Raw genomic sequence first — 23,318 nt, 5'->3', positions numbered from 1 at the left:
TGCAGCACAATATCCTTGGTGCAACAACATCAATCGTTGCATGGCTAAACACTTATAAGGTCCCAAAGGCGAGACCTATTGGCTATGCCAATGCTTGTATTTTTAAACTTCTACATTGAACCAGAAAACTGAAATGCTAAATCAAGACGAAACCTACATTAAAATAACTGCAAATAAAATGGATTAACTCCAGTGAACTATATAGTGCCATTTGGTCAAATAGGTAAATAATGCACATTTCCAGACTTGTTGAAAGGGGCAATATGCCCTAGAAAACAATTGTATGAGCCATGTCAGGTCCTTGAGCCAAGATACCATTGGAATTTCTCACCTAAAAACTTGATAACCTGGTCTGGCATACTTCCATTTAACTGTATAAGGTTTCAGAAAGGCATGTTCATGGTATTATTACTCGAACTACCTTCAAAAGAAAGTGTCAGAAATTGGTTTTTGCTACTGTAGACTTGTGGCATTCTCAAAGACATTGGACAATGTAAATAGTCACATTGCAGGAGAAATTAATTTCATTACAAAAAGCAGTGGCGAATTAATATAGACAGATGTGAAGCTGAGCCGGATATCTGAGTCCTTATTATTCAGGAGACACATCGAGTTAAAGTGAAATAAATCAAGATCAACTTTTCTGAGAAAACTCTGGTGATATCCGGCCCTGAAGTACAGCTTTGCTAACAATAGTGTTGTATTTCCTAGAATGTTGATGGCCTGCAGTGTGCCCTAAGCATTGTCTTGATTCATGCAGAGCGCACTATGCTTGTTGGCAATTGATACTAAGTTCAAACCTTAGATCTAGCACATTGGTGTGAGTAAAATGCTTGGCCATAGACCAAGAACACAAACAACAAGCATTTGCAATGCAATAGGTCTCGCATTTGCGAGAATTTGAGCAATTGGCATTGTAAATGACGATGCCTTTTTATTTCTGTATTGGTTTTTGAAACCTAAATCGAAGGCATTGCCATTTACAATTTCAATCGCTCTTGCAAATGTGAGACCTATTGCATACCAAATGCTTGTTAATTCCAGTAACTAACAGAATCCAACCCCATCTCTTCAGGACATAGGCATTCTTCCCATTTCACTCACCACATACTAATGCATATGTGGAAGACCACTGACAGACTTCCATAAATATAGTAAACATTTTGAAAAATAAAATGCCACCTCCTAAAAGTTCAACTCCTCTAGGACACAAACTTTTTGGGTGGATACTGGTTCTCATGCCAAAAGCACACACAGCTTAAGCAAGTAGAGAGAGCATCATCAGAAGAACCTATTGGAACAGGTAGCCATCTACACAGGGATAGCTTCAAATCACTATAGTCCAACATTCCAGTTAAACACACTCTCGACCAACATAAACAACCACCTGCTTCAGAATACAAGCCATGGACGACAGCCTACACTAGGACTTTAAAAATACATTCTTTTTAAAGATCTTCACGAAAGCAAGCAACCTCTTGCCTCACCCTATCTGGAAATTCCAGAGAAGACCAGGAGTTGAGTACTATCTAGAGATGCAGATACCCAATCCCACCCACATGACATTTCGAAGCCCTTTAGATTCATATCTTGAACCAAAACAGAGATTGATACTGCTTCCCAGTGTTGTCCGTACACATTAATATGCATAAATGCCATGGTAAACCCACCTGCCTGGAAACTGTTTGATTGTTGTTAAAATTCAAATGTGACAATGATCAATGCTACTTGTCTGTTGAGATGCTCCAGGATCAGTTTCTTTTGTAATGCTCTGAACAGACAAACCAAAATGTACACAACACATACCTCTATGTGTCTGTTGTATTGCTATATCTGGAAACCCAATAAAACAAATATTTTTTTTTAAAACATATGTATAAATGTTAATAATAAAGTAAAACAAATGGAATCATTTATCGGCAATGAAATGCAGCTGCAAAAAAATAATAATAATAAAACACTGAAAACAATAATATAACTATTGCCTCTAGGAGGTAAAATGTATTCCAATGGTGTACATTGTAGAACAAGAAAATTACAAATGGCATTTAAAAGCAGTGACCCAATTTTAGAAATTCAAAAAGAAGTTGGGAATTGTGTTAGAACAAGCATAAACCTTGAATAAAATGAAGGCGGTATATAAAAATAATTAAATATTTTTAACATGGCGGTAAAGCACATTAGGCACTAACTAAATTTGAATTACAAAGCAACACTTAAGGAAAGCTGTTTGCAGCGATAACTTCGGGACCTGCCCTACTGTTACCTATTGATTTACAAATATCTGCCTGTAGTATGTGCCCTTATGCATAGTGCAATTGTAAAAATGCAAAAAACAAATCACTATCACCTAATCAAGTGTGCAATGTAGCCACACGTAGTCTAAGGTGTGGCGTAGACTGTCTTAAGGAAAATACAAAGTTAGATACTATGTTTTTAGCCGGAGTTACTGAAAACTTTTATTTTTAAATTTGAACATTTCTGGAGATAGTTCGTAAATCAGGATTTAAGATTACAACAGCGTTGATTTTCACCACTGGTGTCGTTAATCCCTTCGATGCTGATGACGGCCACCAGCCGTCATGCACCACGGTGCTCGTGTGCTGATGACTGCTGGGGGCTGTCATGAACCCTACCACATTTAAAAACGGCCGCACAGGCGCAGAATCGCGGCCCGCCCAAGGGGTTAAAGAAAGGAAAGCCCTTAATTCATGAAGAGCTGGGTGCAGAAAAGGGACTTGGGATTTACTGCTGGACTCAGACTCCAACAAGGCTCTTTGTGAAGCTGTCCCCCTTATTAAGTTACGTTACTAGTTAAAAACACAATTCTATTAAAACAGAAGATTGCATTTCAGTCCGTTGTAAATCAATACTCGCCAAATATACCAATTCGAAGCAGGCCTGACGGGGAACGGAGCATTTAATGGTGATCTTTTAAAAGCACAGAAAGATATATGGGACAAGTCTTCCAACCCCCAAGCGATGTCATGCCTAGAACAAGCGTGCACGCCTCGCGCTGAAAGCAAAGCAAACAAGAGCTGTGAAACACGAGTACTTATGCGCACGCAGTCTGCTTTTTCAAAGCACATACTCGTGCTTGTGGCGCACCATTGCACACTCCCGCAAGGCGTATGCCGCCACAAGCACCAGTATGTGCTATTTTAAAAATAGCTGCACAATGGCTAAAAGTCTCCTATGCATTGCATGCGCACTGTGTAGACGAGACCTAAAAACCATGCTAGTCCAGTACTTTAAGTTAATTTATTGCCCCTTTTGTAAGCTGTGTCTATTTTAAAGGTTCATTAAGCAAATGTTGTCCCACTTATAACTCATGGGGACGTTACTTGGCTCTCATATATAAGGTCTTCATTCATTCTTGTGGGCGTAACAGACTTGCGGAGGTATTTTATAAATTAAATCCGGCGGAGAACTTCAGGCCAGAGTTTGATTGAAACTCGGTGTGGTTGGTAAGTGATACTGACACTTATGTTCCTTCACTGTCTCTATGACTCCTGCTCACACACTATTGGTGAAAGGTTTTTTATTAAACTAGGAAACTAGGTCACCAAGTTGAGCTACTTTTTTTTATATATATATAAATCTTTTTATTAAACAGACTCGACAAAAAGGTACAGTTCCACAAAGATCAATACAAAGAGTACGGTGAGAGCAAGTATACATACAAATACAGTAGGATTGTGCATTGGAAATCAGGGGGGGGGGGGGGTCATCACTGTCCAGGCCATGAGGAGGGGTACCAATATTACCACGGTATGCATTCCAAGGGGCACATGTCTTGGATCATTTTCAGGGGCAGCCTCGGGCCGTTTATACAGTCTTTTCTCTTAGCATACACCAATCTAGGTATTTTTCCCAATCTGCGATTGTGGGTGCATGTGAGGCCCTCCAAGCTGCGCAATATTCCTTTTAGCGACCATACATCCGATTGTTACCTACTGTGTGACGTGCGTTTTAAGGTCAGTCGGTTCCCAGATGTTAAGAAGGCATCTGGGAGCTTCTGGCTTAATCTCGACCTCCAATGTTTCGCTCATGACTGTACGTATTTTACACCAATATTCCTGGATTGGTTCACAGTGCCATATAATGTGCATGAATGTACCCAGTTGAGTGCATCCCATGTCTTCAAGACCAATCTGTCTGCCCACCCATGTGTACCAGTTGGTCAACTTGTTGCATAGATTATATGCAGGATCTTTAGCTGCACAAGCCGAAGCTGCACCGAAATAGCAACTGGGGGGGGGGGGGGGGGGGGGGTGGGGGGGAGAGATACCCGCTGTTGCCAACTTTCATCGTCCAATTCGATGCAATCTCCAGTCCATTTCTCCCTTATTGATATTATTGGATCGTCCATATTGTTGATGAGCTTTCGATAGGTTAGGGAGATAGCCCTTTCGGGCAGATGGCCCTCTAGCAGTCTGTCCTCCAGTGGGGAGCTATCCGGTGGAGAGGAGTCACAGGGCAAAACTGTCTGTAGTGCATGACGGACTTGCAGATATCGGAAAAGCTCAGTGTCCGCCAGTGAGTATTGACTTTGAAGGGTGTCAAAAGGCTTTGCGCCGCTGTAGCCCATAGGTCCCTAATGTGGGAGTTGCCAATTGGGTCCCATTTGTCGAAACATTTGGATTTACCCAAATCTCCTAGCTTTTGTGAATCCCACAAGGGTGTGGCGAGGGCAACCTATTGTTCCAGCCAAGCGATTTGGTTGCAGCATGCCAGATAATAACTGTGTTATTGGTAGGTCCAGTAAGTGGGTATCTGTCTCTTTTGGAGTATAGTGCTCGAATGTAGGCCCCGTTCGGAAGGAGCCAACGATCCATACGGAACCCCGGGTCGTCCGGTTGGCCGTAAGTGCCGTGGTTTTTTGCTCTAAGTGTGCTGCCCAGTAGTATTTTTTTAATGTCTGATAGTCCGATTCCACTGTAATACCAACTGAGCGTGAGTTTTGATAGAAATGCGCAGTCTCCCGCCCCATAGAAGGTACCGTTGGAGCCCTTCAATTTCTTTGAAGTAAGTTTTGGGACAGGATCGGGCGAGTTTTGTAGGGCATAGAGGAAACTGGGCAGGGACATCATGTTAAAAAGGGCCGCCTTGCCTAGTAGAGAAAGTGGGAGTTACTTCCAATTCGTGATAATCAAAAGTAGTTTTGGTATCCCTGTGCACTCGATTTATCCTTTGTTTAATTCTTGGTTCATAACAAAATTCTTGTTGGCGCTAAGTCTGTCGCACTGTCTTTCAGAGCCTTTATTTATATATATATATATATATATATATATATATATATATATATCTATATCTATATATAGAGAGGATACGTGACAAGGGTGTCTTATCACATAGGTGTGCGCTCGTTTTGCTGGAAACTACGTTGTTTCTTCACAACAGTAATCCATATTTAAAGAATGTTCAATCAAGTTCATAGATCATTATTCTTTTATTTCTCTTCAATCCTTTAATGCCAAAAACCAATTTGCGACAGACGTAGCGCCAACAAGAATTTTGCTATGAACCAAGAATTAAGCAAAGGAAAAATAGAGTGCACAGGGATACCAAAACTACTTTTGATTTTCACTTTTCACAACAGCACAACTTTTGCGACAGTTTGAATATATAAGCAAACAAGCACTGGCGTTGCCAATAGGTCTCGCATTAGGAAATTGTGGGCTATTGGTATTGTAAATGACAATTATTTTTTTAATGTGTTGGCACTGAAAATATATAAATTAATAGCATTGTTATTTACAAAGCCAATAGCTTGCACTTTCCTAATACGAGTCCTATTGGCTATGGGAATGCTTGTTGTTAGCCAGCAAGGACAGTGCTGTTGTGGTGCTGAGTGATGTGGTGGTGTATTAGAGTGATGTGGTGGAGTCCCAGAGTGATGTGATGGAGTCCCAGAGTGATGTGGTGGAGTCCCAGAGTGATGTGGTGGAGTCCCAGAGTGATGTGGTGGAGTCCCAGAGTGATGTGGTGGAGTCCCAGGGTGGTGTGGTGGAGTCCCAGGGTGGTGTGGTGGAGTCCCAGGGTGGTGTGGTGGAGTCCCAGGGTGGTGTGGTGGAGTCCCAGGGTGGTGTGGTGGAGTCCCAGGGTGGTGTGGTGGAGTCCCAGGGTGGTGTGGTGGAGTCCCAGGGTGGTGTGGTGGAGTCCCAGGGTGGTGTGGTGGAGTCCCAGGGTGGTGTGGTGGAGTCCCAGAGGGACGTGGTGGAGTCCCAGAGGGACGTGGTGGAGTCCCAGAGGGACGTGGTGGAGTCCCAGAGGGACGTGGTGGAGTCCCAGAGGGACGTGGTGGAGTCCCAGGGTGGTGTGGTGGAGTCCCAGAGGGCCGTGGTGGAGTCCCTGAGTGATGTGAGGCTACCCTCTCCTCGTTTTGTAATAACACCAAATCTTCTCAGACACCCTCAGCAGTGGCATAATAAGAATCTTCCTATGTTCTTACTATCTTTCCCCTAAAGACAGATTAAGGGCACGCCATCTCTTCTTCTAATTTTAACTTAAATGGCGTAGGGTTGCCTATATTCCAGAATTTAGCTTTTGTGTGGCAGTGTAAGGCTCCCTTCTCTGCCAATAGTAACCAGGGTTAGCAGCGGGCCGATACTAGCATATGGCACTGTCAGCTGCATTGCTGGCTGTGCACACGGCTCGCAGAAGTGTTTATGATAGTAGGTGTACAGTGATGGTAGGCGGAAGGCTGCCTTCAGACCTAGCATGCAGTGTGTTGAGATGTGGTGTAGCTCGTCTACACCGTCAGCACGACAGCTGACTTGCATAATACTCTATACAGGCAGCACTCACCTCTATCAGAGAATAATTGATCTCTACGTCAGACTTAACAAATCCTCTGCAGCCCACTACGATGTCATCTGCGCCCAGGACAGGATGCAAATGAAAAGAACAGAAGACTGCCGTGAGGAGCGGTAGCTTCAGGCACCACATCTTCGCCTGCAGGTGCTACTACAGCTGACGGAGCAACCTCCGAACCCTGCTCTACCCTCGTGCCCCGGTGCCGGCTCCTTCCGGATACTGACACTGGCCGCTGTCACTCACCATGCAAGCCATGGACACAGAAGAAGGACGAGTGTTTTAGCCGCAGGGAGACATAACTGTACAGTGAGTGTTAAAAGCGGCCATTTTGGAAAGTCTTTTAAAGATAGTTTAAAATCAGCAGAATAAAAGTAAGAAAATGAACAATAGGCTAAAGATATATTTAATTTGACGTTTTCAGCGTTTTTTGGGTTTAAAAGGATATTATACAGTGAGTAAAAATAATACATAAAAAGATTACATTTTATTAGAAGGGAAAGGAAAAAGAGGAGAAAGAAAACGGGCAAAGGTAGCAAGAAATGGAGCAAAGAGGTAAAATGCTAGTGGAGAACATCACGAAAAAATAGCGAAATTAATAGCTTTGTCATTTAAAATGCCAATAGTTTTAACTTTCGCAAATGTGACACCTATAGCATTTGTAATGTAATATGTGTTGTATTTACGTGACTTAGATGTATTGATAATACAAATAACTGGCTTTTAATTTTTTTTAATAATTAATACTTAAATAAAAGTTATTGTAATTTATGATGGCAATAGCTTAAACTTTTGTAAATAACTTTTGTGAAGATTATGTTCAGTGTATTTACGCTGTAATGTTTCGATTTGTGCAAAATCAGGGACATACAAAGTGAAAAAGAATCCTCATTTGACTAGACTTGGGGCCACTTGGATAGTCAAATGAATAAAAAGGCTGGTGTTACACACGCAAAGGGGGCAGAGTGCCTGTGTTCCTTCTGTGAGGCCAACGGATCATAGATTGATGTTTTCCCTGCACGTGAAATATGTCAATAGTTCACTTGTGCCAGTCATGAAGAGCACAAGTGCACTCCTGCATGTGTTACATTTCCGACTATTTTAGGACCCTAAAGCTAAACGAATGGCTTGGGCAGCAGTTATTGGTCTTTTTTTAAATGTTTTTCGAATTAATAGACGGGGTGCATGGGGAGTGGGAAAATGGGCACGGAAAGGGAATAAGGAGGGGAACACACGCAGGTGAGGAGGAACACGCGCATGGGAGGGGTAGAAGGGGTGCATGTGAGCACGACACGTGCATGGGAGGGGAACACACACTTGGGTGGGGAGCATGTCTCGGGAGGGGTAGACGAGGTGCACACGAGGGTCATATACGCAGATAGCACATGTACATCCGGAACATCAGCAGTGCAAGCTTGTCCGTGAAATATACTTGGGCAGAGCAGAGGCAACAGGAAGGGTAGTGCACATTTGATTTCCCACAGAAAACTACAGCAGAACGCGATGCCGCAGTGTATCTATCCATATAACATATAACGTTACGTTCCTGCTTATAAAAGTTTGCCTTAGTAGGGGAATAATGAAAGCCTAGCTTTAAACATCCACACAGGGCAGTCTCCTACGAATGCGTCTTTGTAAAAGGAGAAACACAGAAAGGGAATGCGGAGAATGAAGGGAGGTGGGTGGGAGCATTGTGAACATGAACAGCGGGTGGGGGGTGGGAGGAAAGCAACAGAAATGTAAACAAGCGCAGCATGTGAAAGCGACTGCGTTTGTAGCAACAATACACACAATTTAATCCAATATGTATTGCTATCTGTGAAAGGCTGGTTGGGCTGGGTGTACTCTATTAAATGTTACGATGCTGTTTATAAAAGTATGCCTTAGTGGGGGACTGCGGGAAACTGAAAGTACGGCCAGCCACCGGCCAGCCATGAATAATTAGGGGAGGAGAAGCCTCAGAGCACACGCTGGGAGAGGCCCTTTGATGTGGTGGCGGCCGTGGAAAAAAAGCAATTAGGAGGGAGGGAGGCTGATACGCGTGCTTGTTTGGTCACGTGATTCACGTGAACTCGAAGAAAACCGCACCAAAAAACCTGTGGTTTCACGAGTATTTTGAGCACTTGAATTCTCGCTCCGCTCAATGCGCATGCGCATTGATAGGTCGCGAGACCTAAAAAGAGATCAATCAAAGGCTACATGCCATGACGTTGATACATTATCATAAGATTAAAAGAATTCCCAGGGGATTAAGAATAGCCCTGAAGCCAATGTTATGTAGAAAAAATACAAAATTCATCGAACGGTGGTATCAAATCTTGAACAAATGTTCATTAGATCTAATCCTTCTAATTGTGGAAGAACTTTCAAATGTTCTTAAAAATTTGGAAGAAGAAATTGAAGGTATCAGAAAGGAACTCGACAAACATCCAGACTTACAAACAACTCTTGATGATCTCAACATTAAATTAGAGAAACACGCGAAAGAAGTGAACAAATGAAAAATCAGGAAGTATCGACGTGATACTATTGACTAAAGATTAGAAGAAGTTTACACTTGGGCATAAATCTACAACCATAAAAAATGGCAACAACCAAAATCCACCAATAGTTCCTCACAGGAAAGCGTCGTCACGGACACAGATATAGCACAGACAAGAAGACCAGTTGCAAGCACTTCAAAGATAACCGAAAAACAAACCCAGTCAACCATTACACAAAAAACAGCTTTTTTAGACATAAGCCCTGCAGCAAACGCATCACAATCCGAAAAACAAGTAGGAGCAAAGGAAACCGAGGAGGAGTCAGAGACGAAACTGACTTGTCATAAACATATCATCTAAAAAACTGACTAAAGCGCAAACTGCAGTACTGAACAAAGGAACTTCATTTGTCCCTACATACAAGTCAAACTTACCAGAAACATAAATAACTATTCAAATTTTTCAGATCAATCAAACTTAAATACTTTTTCAAAGATTCTCAACCTGCGTTGGACATTGGTAATGAATCCACAGTGAAAGAATTCAAACCAAAAAGCAACTTCTGTGCACCATTTTCGCGTAAAACAATTGAAGCATTTGAGAGAAGTGTTCTAACTGAAGTTCAAAAAATCAACTTTTCTAAACCTAAAAAGACCAAACTTTTCCACCAAAGAATGGAGTACTTTGAAAAATCTTTCTAATGACACTAATTTAACTTTTCAAAGAGCTGATAAGGGAGGAGCCCTAATTGTTATGGACACCAATTTCTATATAACGAGTGTTAATACACACATCAGCAATGAAGGAATTTATATACCACTTGAAAATGACCCCACACAGGAATACCAAAAGACATTGCAACAGATGTTGGATCATGCACTTGATATGAAATGGATCAGTGAAAAAACACACAAATTCTTAGAGACGAAATTTCCACACAGACCAAAATTACACATGTTGCCAAAAATTCACAAGCATCCACAAAAACCTCCTTTCAGACCCATAGTCTCAGCCTGCGGCTCTATCTCTGAACCAATAGGAAAATTTGTAGACTGGTACTTACAACCACTAGTACAAAACAGCAGCACGTATATTAAGGACACTGCATCCTTTTTGAACCTACTGAAGACCATCACTTTAGATGACACCGCAGAATGTTGGCTATGCACTGTGGATGTCATAGCACTCTACACTTCAATTCCACACAATGAAGGTTTAGAAGCACTAGAATGGCGCTTATTAAAGGATGAAAAACAGGATGTCAGCAAAGTATTCCTTCTGGAACTTATGCATTTTGCACTGTACCACAGTTATTTTGAATGGCAAGGCAAGTTTTACAGTCAATGCAATGGAACATCAATGGGCTTCGGGGCCCTCCCTCGTATGCAAACATTTTTATGTCCAAATTCGAAACAGACCACATCCTAGAAAATCCGGAATGGACGGAACATCTGGTAGACTTCAAAAGATACATTGACGAACTATTCTTAATATGGAAAGGTGACAAGTCCAAATTGGAAAGAAACATTGAAATCATCAACACCCATCATGAAAGGATCAAATTCACACTTAACATTGACAAACATTCCATAGCATTCCTGGACGTTCAGGTCACCATAGAGAATGATCAACTAACTACCAAAGTATTCATCAAAAAAACAGCCAGAAACATCAGTTTATTGTATCAATGTTTTCACCCTGAATCCTTCAGGAAACACCTTCCGTTTTCACAATTCGTTAGATTAAAGAGAATCACTTCAGATCCCAACAATTTAAAGGATTAGATTAAAGATTAGGTCATTAAATATCGAGAACGAGGATATCCGCAAGATGTCCTAGATGAATCCATAAAGAGTCAATCAAATGTTCAGAGAATCCTTACTTGAATCCAAAACAGCATTGACAGAGAAGAAAACGGTTTGTGTTTTGAAATTTTCTACTGATGCACAGAGAATCAAGAGTATAATCAACCACCATTGGTCCTTAATCACAGGAGAACCAGACTTGCAAGGATTATATAGTGATCGCATAACTTTTGCATTTCAGAGATCAAAAAATGTAAGATATTAAACACCAAAAAAACAGTGATCACAACATACAAAGGAATGCTTAGATGCCAAAACTGTATTCACTGCAACAATGTCATGACAGGTAACATTTTGATGCACCCCACGAAAGGATATTAAATAGAGCTCCGCCATTCCAGCACATGTGACACTAAGAATGTGATTTATGCAATCAAATGCCCGTGTGGTAAAATTTACATAGGTCAAACCGAGAGAAAAATCAAAATACTCATGACAGAACATAAAAGCAACATTTGATTGAAGAACTTGAAATCTACTGTGGCAACACACTGGGCAGAGGCTAATCGCCAGATATCTCAATTAAAATTTACTATACTTGAGGTAGTGCAACAACGCTGCGATATGGATCTATCAAAAGCACGATTGATGTCGGAATTCTATTGGATAAAAAACTGAATTCCTTACATCCATCTGGGATGAATGATAGGATAGGATATTCATATTTTTTTGTGAATATTCCTATATTTCTGACATTGGCCGATTTCCTACCCTGATTCCCCCCTCCCCACCCCCCCACTACACCTTCCATTGTATTTAACTGTTATAGGCACATTATCGACATTTGTCATTGTCATTCTGCACATACACGAATGAAACAGACGAGCCATGAACATTCATTTGTGGAACCTAATTTCCGGTTTTTTTCTGTTTCACCAATCTTCATTTCCCTTATACTTCCGCATTTTAGCTTTCTTTTTGGGCATTTCGTCACTTTATCCGGTGCATTACACCATTTTATCATTGATAATACTGTCAACATTCCTTAGAGACTACAATTCACGTCACTACGTGATGCATGTTCCATAGCAACCAGAGGAAAGCTTTCCAGCACGTTATAGAAGCAGACCCTGACTGCTCCATCTCAAAGTTTATTGAACCTCTCCATGTGATTGGTGTTTAGGTTAAGATTACAACCACCTAATGCCCTATCAAATGCCCTCACAAAACGGCTCCATCTTGAAACCGACTCACTCGTATCACGACATGCGTCACAGAGCTAAAAATAGTAGCGCATTGGCTGTCGGCCATCAACCTACGCCGTCAGAGAACCCGGAAGCAGCGTTCATAATGGTAAATCCACATGTCGATCTGCGTTGACTATAGAAGTAAGTGTCGTACGGTTGCTCTCATTTCTGTACAGCTCGTGGTCATGCTCATTTGACAGGCGTTTTTCTACTCGATTAATCACCCCTTTTAAATTGCCGCCGAGGTACTCCACTCGGTTCACTTCCTAGCTGATTAGTTTTTTTATATTGTTTTAGTTTTCCGGCACTCTTTGCTCCCTCGAACTTCGAACCACGTATATTTATTTGCACAACCTTCACCATAGCCCAAACAAGATCACATTATGCACAAAGCACATGATGTATGCATGTAATATATTTACCAATGTCGATTTTAAATGTGTTTTGCTAGTGACTGAACTGGTCCTGTGTTATTCTGTGTACAGACCCCTGAAGAAGGGTCCTTTTTACATTTACCCAAAATGCATTGGGTATTATAGCCAAAAACAAGGATTATAAAGAAAATTACGAATGAAATTGATTTTTGGCATTAAAGGATTGAAGAGAAATAAAAGAATAATCTATGAACTTGATTGAACATTCTTTAAATATTGATTACTGTTGTGAAGAAACAACGTTGTTTCCAGCAAAACGAGCGCACGCCTATGTGATAAGACACCCTTGTCACGTATCTTCCAATTCGTGATGTCACATTTGAGTCTCTGCAGGGGAGGGACAAGGTTGCGGGCGTTTCTAACCGAGGGGTCAAGAGAAATAAATATGCCTATGTATTTGAAGCCTTCTGAAACTATCGGTATGGGGCAGTCTCTGGGTAGCAGAGGTGGGCCCCCACAGAGGACATACAGGGGAGATTTTTGCCAGTTGACTCGAAATCCAGAATTTCTGCCAAACGTGTAGGATGTTTTTTTTTTTAAAAAACCTTTATTTAACATTTGCAATCAAATACAGACATGGGCCTACAACCCCCAGGGCTGGCCGCTGAGCAGTTCAGTACGGTATTACAATCCAACTTCAGACCCAGTTTCCCTGGGGAGCATAGTAACTCCATCCACTAAGCGCAGCGGTTGCAAAGGCAGTTCAATTTGGAAACGGGATAGAAGGTTTTCATTTTATAATATAAAATAGAAAGGATCAGGTGTCGTACAGTGTCTCTGATCACAAAAGGGGGCGAGCAGAAGAACGACGTGTCCACAATAAGTTCACTATCATGTAAGTCAGCGGCGTTAAGACATGCGACATCAGGATAAACCAGCATATTATTAATGTCCACACCATCGTTATTGTCCGCCCCACAACACCAAAACCTCGGAGAAGTCAAGGCACAGATGTAGAAGTAAGGATGTAGAAAAAGCCGAACCCACTACACTAACCCGGAAAAGGAAAAAGAAAGAAAAGGCCAGAGAAGAGAAAGAAGAAAAAAGAGGCCAAAGAACAAAAATAAAAAACGGGATTCACACCCCCCCACCCTGCACCCCTGCAGATGACTACGGCCACCCCCCTCGCAGCGTGTCTGTCGCCCAGTAACCAGAGCCCGAAATATAGAAAGAAAGGGAAAAAAAGGAAAAGGAAAAGAAACCCCACCCGACAGGGGAAATTGGAGGAGGGCATAGTTCTACAGCCTCCCGGTCTCCTTCCCCCGTCGTAGCCAGCTCTGCCCCGGATTCCGTTAGGTCAATAAGACAATCCCGTTAACCACAGTACCACAATGAGAAACCCAGACAATCTCAACCCTGGCCCCGTCGATCGAATTCACTGAAGTCGTCAATTAAGGAAAGCTCATTCCCCAAAACATCACAAAAGTCAGCAGAACAGGAGTACACAGATGTAGATGGCTGGTACCACTGTTGCCCCTTCCTGCCACCGAAGCCAAGCTTTACCCCATCCGCCATCTTGAAAGACCGATGGGGATGGGGAATCGACACGGTCCGAAACAGCATACAATACAAAGTAGAAGATTCCAAAATGGGGACGGCATGTAAATGTTCCGAGGGGTACAAAATCGGGGGTTCCAACGGTTCAATTGGATGTCCAGGCGCACATTACAGACGGGTAGATCCACTGCAATAAGGGCAAACACTGCTTCCAACGCCGGGTCCGAATACACCTCCGAAGCGTCTATTGAAAAGCGGGCTGGCTGCCGGGTCACAGGCGTCGAGTCAGGATCCGGTCCCAAGCCTGAGATTCCATCTGTTGCGGACAACAAACTGCATGTCTGGACTTTGATAGTTTCCTGAAGTGCCACGAGTGCCTCAAGCACCGTCCGTAATGACGGGCCAGTTCGAGCCTGCTCTGCTAGACTCCTTTCGTCCTCCAACATGGTGTTCCCCACGGAGAGGCGCCTTCTCCGGGGCAAGATTAGGCGGAGTAGAAATAAGCCATGAGGGACTGACGGTCAGTGAGCAATAGAGCAATAGAGGCACCGACCCGGGGGGATCGGCGATGTGAAAGCCGGACCCCCGGTCAGGGACCCCGCAACACAACACCATGCGTCACTCGCCACCTCACCTACAATAGGGCACCAGGCAGCTGATGGTAGCAGAACAATCAAAAAGGTCCGAGTGTTCCGGAGACCGGACCCAACCACATTCAGCAGTCCGTTGTTATTCAACTCGGACCCGGCAGAGCCAGCACTAGAGACCCCGGCTTCCCTGTTGGGTTAGGCCTCAATTCGGTCATCGACGTAGCTCCGCTCCACAACGGCGGAGAAATCCGGGATTACACCACTGGAGTGCGGGTCGGATCACCCACACGGATCCGGTGCAGGTAACCAGGATAAGCAACAGGATAATAGAGCGTCGGACGGAGGTCAGCGGAGCCGGGAGACTATGCGGCCATCTTGGTTGGTGTCGTAGCTCCTCCCCCCGTGTAGGATGTTTAATACGACAATCGGGGATCTCTTGGGGGATGTGAGATAGAGAAGGATATCATCCGTGTATAGCAAGTTGAGCTACTTAATGTTTTGTCAGCATTGGCTCCTAGTACTCCAATCTCAAGACTTGTACTAGAGCCAAGTCAAATCAGTTTGCCCAAATGGGAGATACACATGAAATTTAGTACATTTTCTGTATAATATGTAGACTAAATGTATCTCAAAAGAAATCTTAGCATACTTCAATGTCACTCACCTCTCAATAATGTTAATTACATGTACGGATTTGGTTATGGAATTTGAGCGCATGGAGGCCTGGATTGATGCAATGGATGACATTGCATATGCCTGCTATTTGACGGGCTCAGTGGAATCAGTTCTACGTACATTGCTTGAATGTCATTTACGAATTCACAAGATCCAACTTTTTTTAAACTCAGCCACATTAACAATACGGCAGCATATTCATGTCAAATTTAGTGACTAAGACTCAAGTGATGTGTGACCTTTGTATACTTTGGAATGCTTTTGTGTATTTTAAAGTGAATGTCAAGCTTTTTTCTTCCCAGAACTATTAACGTTTGATAATAGACTATTAATGATGTATATATGAAATTATTAAAGTTTATTTGTCACGGTAGGGTCTTGTGGCACCAAAGAAGATGGACAGCTTTATAGATTTGATTTAAAAAAAAAAAGAATTGCCTCATGATTGTTTACTTTATTCATGGGATTCTCAAAATGAGTATTTTTTTCAGAACAGAGAGTTGGGTAAGACTTCTATATGTGGAGCCTATTAACTAAAGTGTTTATGCAAGTTGTAGTGTCTTATGTGAACTGACAAATGATTTAAATTCATTTCTGCATCTGATTTGTAGCCAGTGCAAGCTGGGTAGCATTGGCGCTTTCCTGGAGAATCGAGCTAAAAAACTTATCTTGCAGGTTGCTTTTGAATACGCTGTATTTTGTATTTCAATGAGCTATTTATGCCTGTGTCAAGTGAGTTCCAATAGTGTAATTCCGATGAGATTAATGCAGATATTGCAATGCGACGTGTATCTATAGAAAGCAGAGGTACAAGCCTACCAAGTCTCCTCATCTGGGTGTAACTTATATCAGTAGTGGGTATTTGTTGGCTCAGTTGCAGTTTATTCAGCAGTTAAAATCTAGTAAATAGTAGCCATGTTTGTGGTCCTAGCAATCTGACTTCTCTCTTTCTCTCAGTCCCTTTGTTTGCAAATGCTAAATAGCCTTTAATTGGAGTACAGATTATATTTTCTCGCTGGGATATCGCAAAAGGTGTCATTCATGTAATTTTTCTCTCTTTGGGCTGGCCGAGACCACCTTTCAGCTTTAGTATTTCCAAAGGTCTGTCTTCAGAGGGAATATACTAAAGTATAGAAAAAGTGATGGAAATGCTTGAATTTATCTCAGCCACTGGTAATCTCTCGGGCTGCACTGGAGTCCATTGTAATTATGCACGATGGATTTGGATACAGCCCGAGTGATTGCAAGTGGCTGAGATTAATTCTATCCACTTTATTGCTGTTGTAATTAACGCTCTAAATGTGAGTGGTATGCCCAGATGTGGGTCCCGTGCTCACCTTGCCACTTAAATCAACCTATGGCTGATGACGACGTATCGGGGTGAAATTGATCCTAGGTTGCTTGCATCTTGGTTCGTGGAGGACCTGGTGTGGCAATTCGGGCTGGACTGTTCCCATGAGGAGCAGGGTCAAGGCTGATTTGCATATAACGGTGTCCAAACTGAGGTAGCATCGTGGACAAAAACCAGTGGATTTGGATGGTGCCCCGAACGATGTCCAGTGACTGACATTAATTCAAACATTCCATCCATCTCCTTGTTGTTTAAGGGAGAATATATCTTCTTTTTTTTCAATTTATTGCCGATGATTTGTGTGGGTCTTCCAACTACTTAACACTTAGGCCCTCATTATGGGTTGACCGCATTTACGTGTGAGCTGCTAGGACACTACAATCTGATTCTGGAGGCTACCCCCACTGCTAAATCTGGCCATTACAAGTTATAGTCTCTGGAAAGTGTAATACCTACACACCCAGAAATGCTGCATGAAAATCCAGATTTTCCCTACTTCTGGTCACTGTTCAGCTTGTATTACCACATGCTATTATTAGAGGACAAGTAGCAGGTGGCTGGCGTGTGGACAGCTTCATCTGTGGCGAGGGGAGAGAGTGGCCTCAGTGGGTTTGGGGGGGGGGGGGGTTTAGTATTCTTTGCTGGCCTGTTCTGATTGAGGGAGCAGCATCCAGGTCCTGCTTCTGCCCTCTGCTCCTCTTCTTAATTATACTGAATGTGGGTGTCCCTTCTCTTCTAATGTTGACATTTCTCAAACAGATCAAAGGTTCTTGGGCAAGCAAAAATGCAGAAGACTCTGGAAATCCCTACAGTCATCAAAGTATCATCACAAACTGCTGTGCAGTACTGTGTTCCCCTCTGCCTCCCAGGTAAGAATGCACAACACCTCTAGCCATGCAGAAATGCATTTGCCTACGGTTCCTCTGTAAGACTGCACTTTAATCAAGTGTTCAAGTGGCTTGTTTACCTCGCCTCCATGCATATTCACCCTTCAGGTGGGTGTGACCTTGATGCCTCCATACCGGCACCATCCCATTTAGTGCAAGTGCACTGTTTGACGTTTTCTTTATTCCGTTTTTGCTGACTAGTTGGTGTTTAATGTTTTATATTATTAATATTTCACACCAAGATGCTGCTACATGGGGTCCCAAAAAAACTAATTGTAGTAAATGGTCACATTAACATTGTTTAACCCTTAGTAACACTGAAGTACACAGTACTTCATGAGCTTGACCCAAACCCTTGTATGTGTAATGGGTACATCGTGCAAAAAAAAAGGTATTAACTTAAGACAAATAATTATATTCCGAAAGACTACTGTGAAGAAGAAACCCATCTTATTGTCCCTTTTGGGAATATACAACACAGGTGCATAACTGATTTGAAAGTCGGTGTGATGGAAACCAACCCTCAAAGCTCTAACCACAATGCTGCTTTCACAAACCTGGTGAGTCACCTAATCAGAAAGCTGTCATTTTGAAGTATGCAACGTTTTCTAGAAGTGTTTTAATCAGTCTCTCTAGAATCCTAGCTGGCCCTGCTTACACCACTGCAGTCAAAAGACAGACCACCCTAGCCTCAAACATAAGTTTATATGCAGATATCTCCACAAGTGGTCTCTGAGTGACCTCGACAACTCTGTAATTTCCTTTTCTGTTGTCGGTTTCATATCACTCGGAACCCCTTTGGTGAAAAATATCCCCATTATTTACGGTTACCCATCTGTCTTTTTTATGTATCACACTCGCTGAGCGTCACAAGCTCTGATACCAGAGTCTAAACCTGTTTTTTCTACTGCCATGACATAGCAAGAGTAGGATACAACCGTTGTTGTGATTGAATTTCTGTCTTTTGACTGGGTTCTTTGAGTTTGTCTGAACAGCCACTGGCTCTCTGCTCCGATAAGGAGCTAAGAACAGTTTCAGGAGGCACAGCAGGTGGTGGGAGTGCTGGTCAGGAAGCGTTCATTTTGGATGGAGGAGAGTCCATGTTATGCACGGTTCCCCCATTACTCCCTGTGAGGTAGCTGAAAGCTGGATCAGATACTTTCCTAATTCAGATATAGAACTTTTTCGGACCCAGTGGTTCTTGCTTTTACATCTATAAGCGAAGAACCCCCAACTGCTGGTATAAGGACATCTACTCTGTTAATATGCATACCAAAACTCCCATGAAAAAGCACACCTTATTTTTGCATCCTTATGTAGAAGACGTCTACTGTATCTCCACAAATGCATAAGTATCTGTCCTCTAGTAAGGAAAGGCCATACACCTTTTGGTTTGTGAAAGGACACTTCTACACCCTCCATTCTCGAAAAATCACATCACCGCTTGGGCATCCAAGTTGCATTCTCTGCAGTAAGCTTGAAGCAACCCAAAATGTTGTGAACAGATGCACTGTATTTATCTGGCTTCATATTTTGCTTACTTTCAAGCTGTGCTACACGAGTCTCTCTTAATGGCATCCTCTGGGTGCTCATCTGTATTCTAGATGTTTTTGCTCTTAAGTTGCTTACTTGCCCTTTCTTTTTTCAGTCTGATTGACCAACGAGGCTTCGTGCAGCCAGATTCAGGAATTCTCCCTGCTCCCAAACCAAGTTCCTCCTTTGAGGCAAAGACTGACAACAACATGGTAGGCGGAGTCCTCTAGTGTCACAGTTGATTTTCCCGTGCCTGTTCTGTGCATGTGCGTGACGTGACACCAACAGATGCACTGTACACTGCGGAGAGGAGCAGTCTCTTTTTCGGGCTTCCAAAGATGGACTTCAGCCATAGGTTGCCTTGTTTTGATATAGTTCTTGAATACAGCGTTGCTGAACTTAGCTGCTCAATTGCTACTTGTGAACACCAAGCATTACCAACACCCCAAGTCGTGATGCAGTGTGTAAAGCTAGGGCTTTTGAGTGCCTCTCTAATGACGACCTTCTGGACTGTCAGCAGTAATACATGATTACATGTGTATTGTCTCCTCCATTCACAAAGCTCATTGCATCAGCAAGCTGCGCCGAGTGTGTGTACATCGTGAGCAAGGGCCTGAAATACAGAAATAACTTTTTTGTACCATACTTTCCAGCCTCCATTTAATTTGTATTAAGGTGCTGATGGGCAACAATTCAGAACTGTTTGTACTGTCCTAGTTCCTTGCCCGTAGTATACCCAAAAAGGCTCTTAAGTTGAAGGAACATGTATTATGAAGATGCACAGCAGGGACCAGAAAAAGCACCCAGTACTTTACCGTGACTTGTGGGCCAGCCAGTAGAAGGACAGAAAGGATAGATGTAGTATTGTGGGGAGCGATTTATGGGCCTTTTGTAGAAGCAGTTTGGCATCACTCGTTTTTTCATACAGGTTTATAGTTAACTTATGATGGCCACTGCATGACTACGGGTTCGGTCGTCATTGGTTAAAGAGGTTTAGAGTCACTGTGACACTTTTTAGGAATATACATTAAGGATCACCCCAATCCTCATGAAGGATTCCAGGGTTGTGCATTAATTTGTATTCTGTATTTTGTGTATCGAGGGGTTTGCTCGCGATCTGTCATTGGCAGGCAGTCAGTTTATCCTTGGTAATGGGCCTGGCCCATGCTGGTTCAACAGTTTCATTAATGGCCAGGTCTTTGAGGGGTAGTGTGCTTGATGGTGAAGTTCCCTTGAATTTTGCCTTAAAGGATTGGAAGTTATTAAAGCTTTTGGGATTCCCTTTCATTCACTGTTCATACCACCTGAAGCTATAATTATTTAAAAGAGCATTGAAGATATCCATATATTCTACAAAGGGTTTTCTTGACTGCTGAAGGATACATTTATTGAAGAGTCTGCACATAGTGCGGGTGTTCCTTTACTGCTGTGATTCAATTCCCTCCCTTTTGTACTGTCCTTGTTAGAGACATTTTGGGGAGGTTTACACTGACTAAGGTTTGCTCTACACTATATTCGGTGGTGTTTATGGGCTGCTCTGTACTGTTTTGACTCTTGAATGGTTTTCATCTTGACTTGGTTCCCTCTGCTCATTATGGATAATGAGATCTGACCGATGCTTATTCATAGTTCTCATGAGGTTGAAAAGTTTGTTGATCATTGTGTTATTTTTTGAGAGGGGGAGGGAATGGGTGAGTTTGCATCAGTGAGGTGCTTGTCCTTAATTTGATTGCTTGTTTGGATCACCCTAGACATAATCGAAGACCTGTTGACTTTTGGTTCCTTAGGTGTGACTAGGACAAGTATTGCATGTATTCCCTGTGTTCTTGTAATATGAGGGGTACAGATTTGATGAAGCACCTCTTAATGTTGTTGGCAATACTTGAAAACAAAGCTGCTTGGGGATTTTGCACACTTTTGTATACTTTTTATGATATTTTTGTATGTTGACCGATATTGTGCTGTAAAATGTCATGTCATCATGTTAAACAATTTATAAATAGAAGTTTCATTATTGCGATTTAAAAAAAAAGATCTTTTGTATAAGGTTTTTGTTTTGTTTTGCAGAGGCATCCGTTTATATGTAACCTTCCACCTCTTTCCTTGTGTCCTGCTCCCCTTTATCTTGCTCAGTTGATCACTTTTCCTTGTTCAAGACAGTGGACTTTATCTTGGAGATTCCTCAGGGTATTTTAGGAAGAGACACCAAACATCCTGTAGTTAAATATTCCCCAGGTTTCCCTGTGTCCATTTGACTCTCTTCACATTCTTAGGGCGTTGTATTAGAGAGGCCTCCTGGGGGTTGGAGGAGGTGGGAGGGCACTATGGGTTTTTCTTTTGAATCCAGTCTGCTCTGTAATTGGCATGCCAATGAAGATCGTGTCTCTGTTCTATCTTAGAGACAAAGACACAGTTTTGAGAACACTGATCGTTTGCTAGAAATGTCATCTTATGACCTTCTGGGTGATTTTACAGAAGACTTTCTGGTAATTGCATTGCTGGGGGAAGAGATTGAAGACATTTGGTCCCGCTTCACAAATAACCTCTGGTTGATGTTATAAAGATGTACTGTCTTTTTTAATGAGGGTTCACTTGTCCAATAATAGGCTTTGTGCTCCTTGCATTGTTTTCCTGCGGCATGCGACTACAGAACTCATAATGTTGGGGCTGTTCTGTAATTGCCTTAACTCCCCGTACCTGCTGAAGGAAAATGCCTGCTTCCTGTATAACGGATTCCTGGCAATAATTGTATGTTGAGGTAAAAGGAGGGCAAAAGCAAACCAAATAAATACCACTAAGTGTTATTTTATTGTGAGAGTTGAGTGTAGTCTGCATCAGCGTCTGGTGTACACAGATGTAGTCTGTGAAGGTACAGCATTCCTGGGGTTCCCTCCCTCCCCTCTGAGGTCACGTGGGCATGAGGGGAGATCAAATATTGATCACAGTTGGTGAAGAACTGTTGAGGTTTCTGGGAGTTAGCAAAAAAAGTGTTGAGGGGAAAATACTGGTTACATTTATATCCAATGTTACCCTTCTTTCTTGTTACAATATTGTTTTGGACTCGCTGTAATAAAATATATTTTTAAACCAGTAATCTTTTTAATTTTTTTTATTTAAACACATTCCATTGTTTTAGGAGCGAAGAGAGTTTGAGCCCTATGTAAGTGGGTAGAAGATATGTGTTTGCGTGTGGGAGGTGGCGTTTGAAATTGTCAACGCTGCAAATGATATTAAAAAAAATACAGCGCTCTTCCACATAAATAGTAATCCAAAACACGAGGCTATTATCAGTGGTGTGTTGATGATGCTGTGGTATGTGGGTGTCCAAATATTGGGATTGTGAAGGGGGAATAAGGAGATCGCTTCACTGTATAGCGTCAGTAAGAGCATGCCTTTTGTGATGCACAGTAGTAGCATGCCTTCCCTTTACGATGCTGGCTCCGTCCTGCTCCAATGGGTGTCTGCAATGTAACATCTGAAATTTGGTGTTTTCACAGGGTGATGTCTGTCAGGACTTTGCCATTTCTTGCACAGCCTAACTACAGATCTCGCTACCTTGTGGATTTTGTTGTCTTATTGCCTGCGTTTTTGCTGGTAAGACGTTCTTTTGACTCCTCCCTTTCACAGTGTGACCATGCATCCATTCCCCCTTGTCTGCACATAGGTATAAACCCAGTTTCCCAGTTCATCCTACCTTCCCAATCCCATATTTGTGTTCAGTGTTTTTATAGAACTACCCTACAACCAAGTAATCTGTACATCGCCCATCACTGTTCTCTGGCTTTCTGTGCTTGCCAATTGTGCAGAAGTTTTGAAGGTGCAGTTTTGAAGGTGCTGTTTGCATGTGAGTAAGCGGTGTCCATTCTTGCATTGCATGTCAAGACATGGCTGTCCATGGTAATATAACTTTAGAAATATCACTGTGAGAATCTCCCTATACCAAAATGGTGGTAAAAACATCTGGCACCAAAAAAGCACCTTCCTAAGAGTGCTGTATAAA

At 42.4% G+C, this 23,318-nt stretch overlaps 1 protein-coding gene across 2 annotated transcripts in view; it reads left to right on the top strand.

Moving 5' to 3' along the window:
• Nucleotides 1-23,318, top strand: part of ZDHHC18 (zDHHC palmitoyltransferase 18) — a 137,144-nt gene that overhangs the window by 94,703 nt on the left and 19,123 nt on the right. For both annotated transcript variants that reach the window (XM_086957620.1, XM_086957621.1), the window contains exons 7-9: nucleotides 17,658-17,767; nucleotides 19,434-19,530; nucleotides 22,816-22,912. In XM_086957620.1, coding sequence (XP_086813746.1) covers nucleotides 17,658-17,767; nucleotides 19,434-19,530; nucleotides 22,816-22,857 — 249 coding nt within the window. In that variant the 3' untranslated portion in view covers nucleotides 22,858-22,912. The remainder of the gene's footprint in view (nucleotides 1-17,657; nucleotides 17,768-19,433; nucleotides 19,531-22,815; nucleotides 22,913-23,318) is intronic.

The sequence above is a fragment of the Lissotriton vulgaris genome, chromosome 2_1 (assembly GCF_964263255.1).
Source record: "Lissotriton vulgaris chromosome 2_1, aLisVul1.2, whole genome shotgun sequence".
In the NCBI taxonomy this organism is placed as follows: Eukaryota; Metazoa; Chordata; class Amphibia; order Caudata; family Salamandridae; genus Lissotriton; species Lissotriton vulgaris.
Note: the sequence above shows the minus strand (reverse complement) of the source record. Positions and strands in the feature narration are given on the sequence as shown.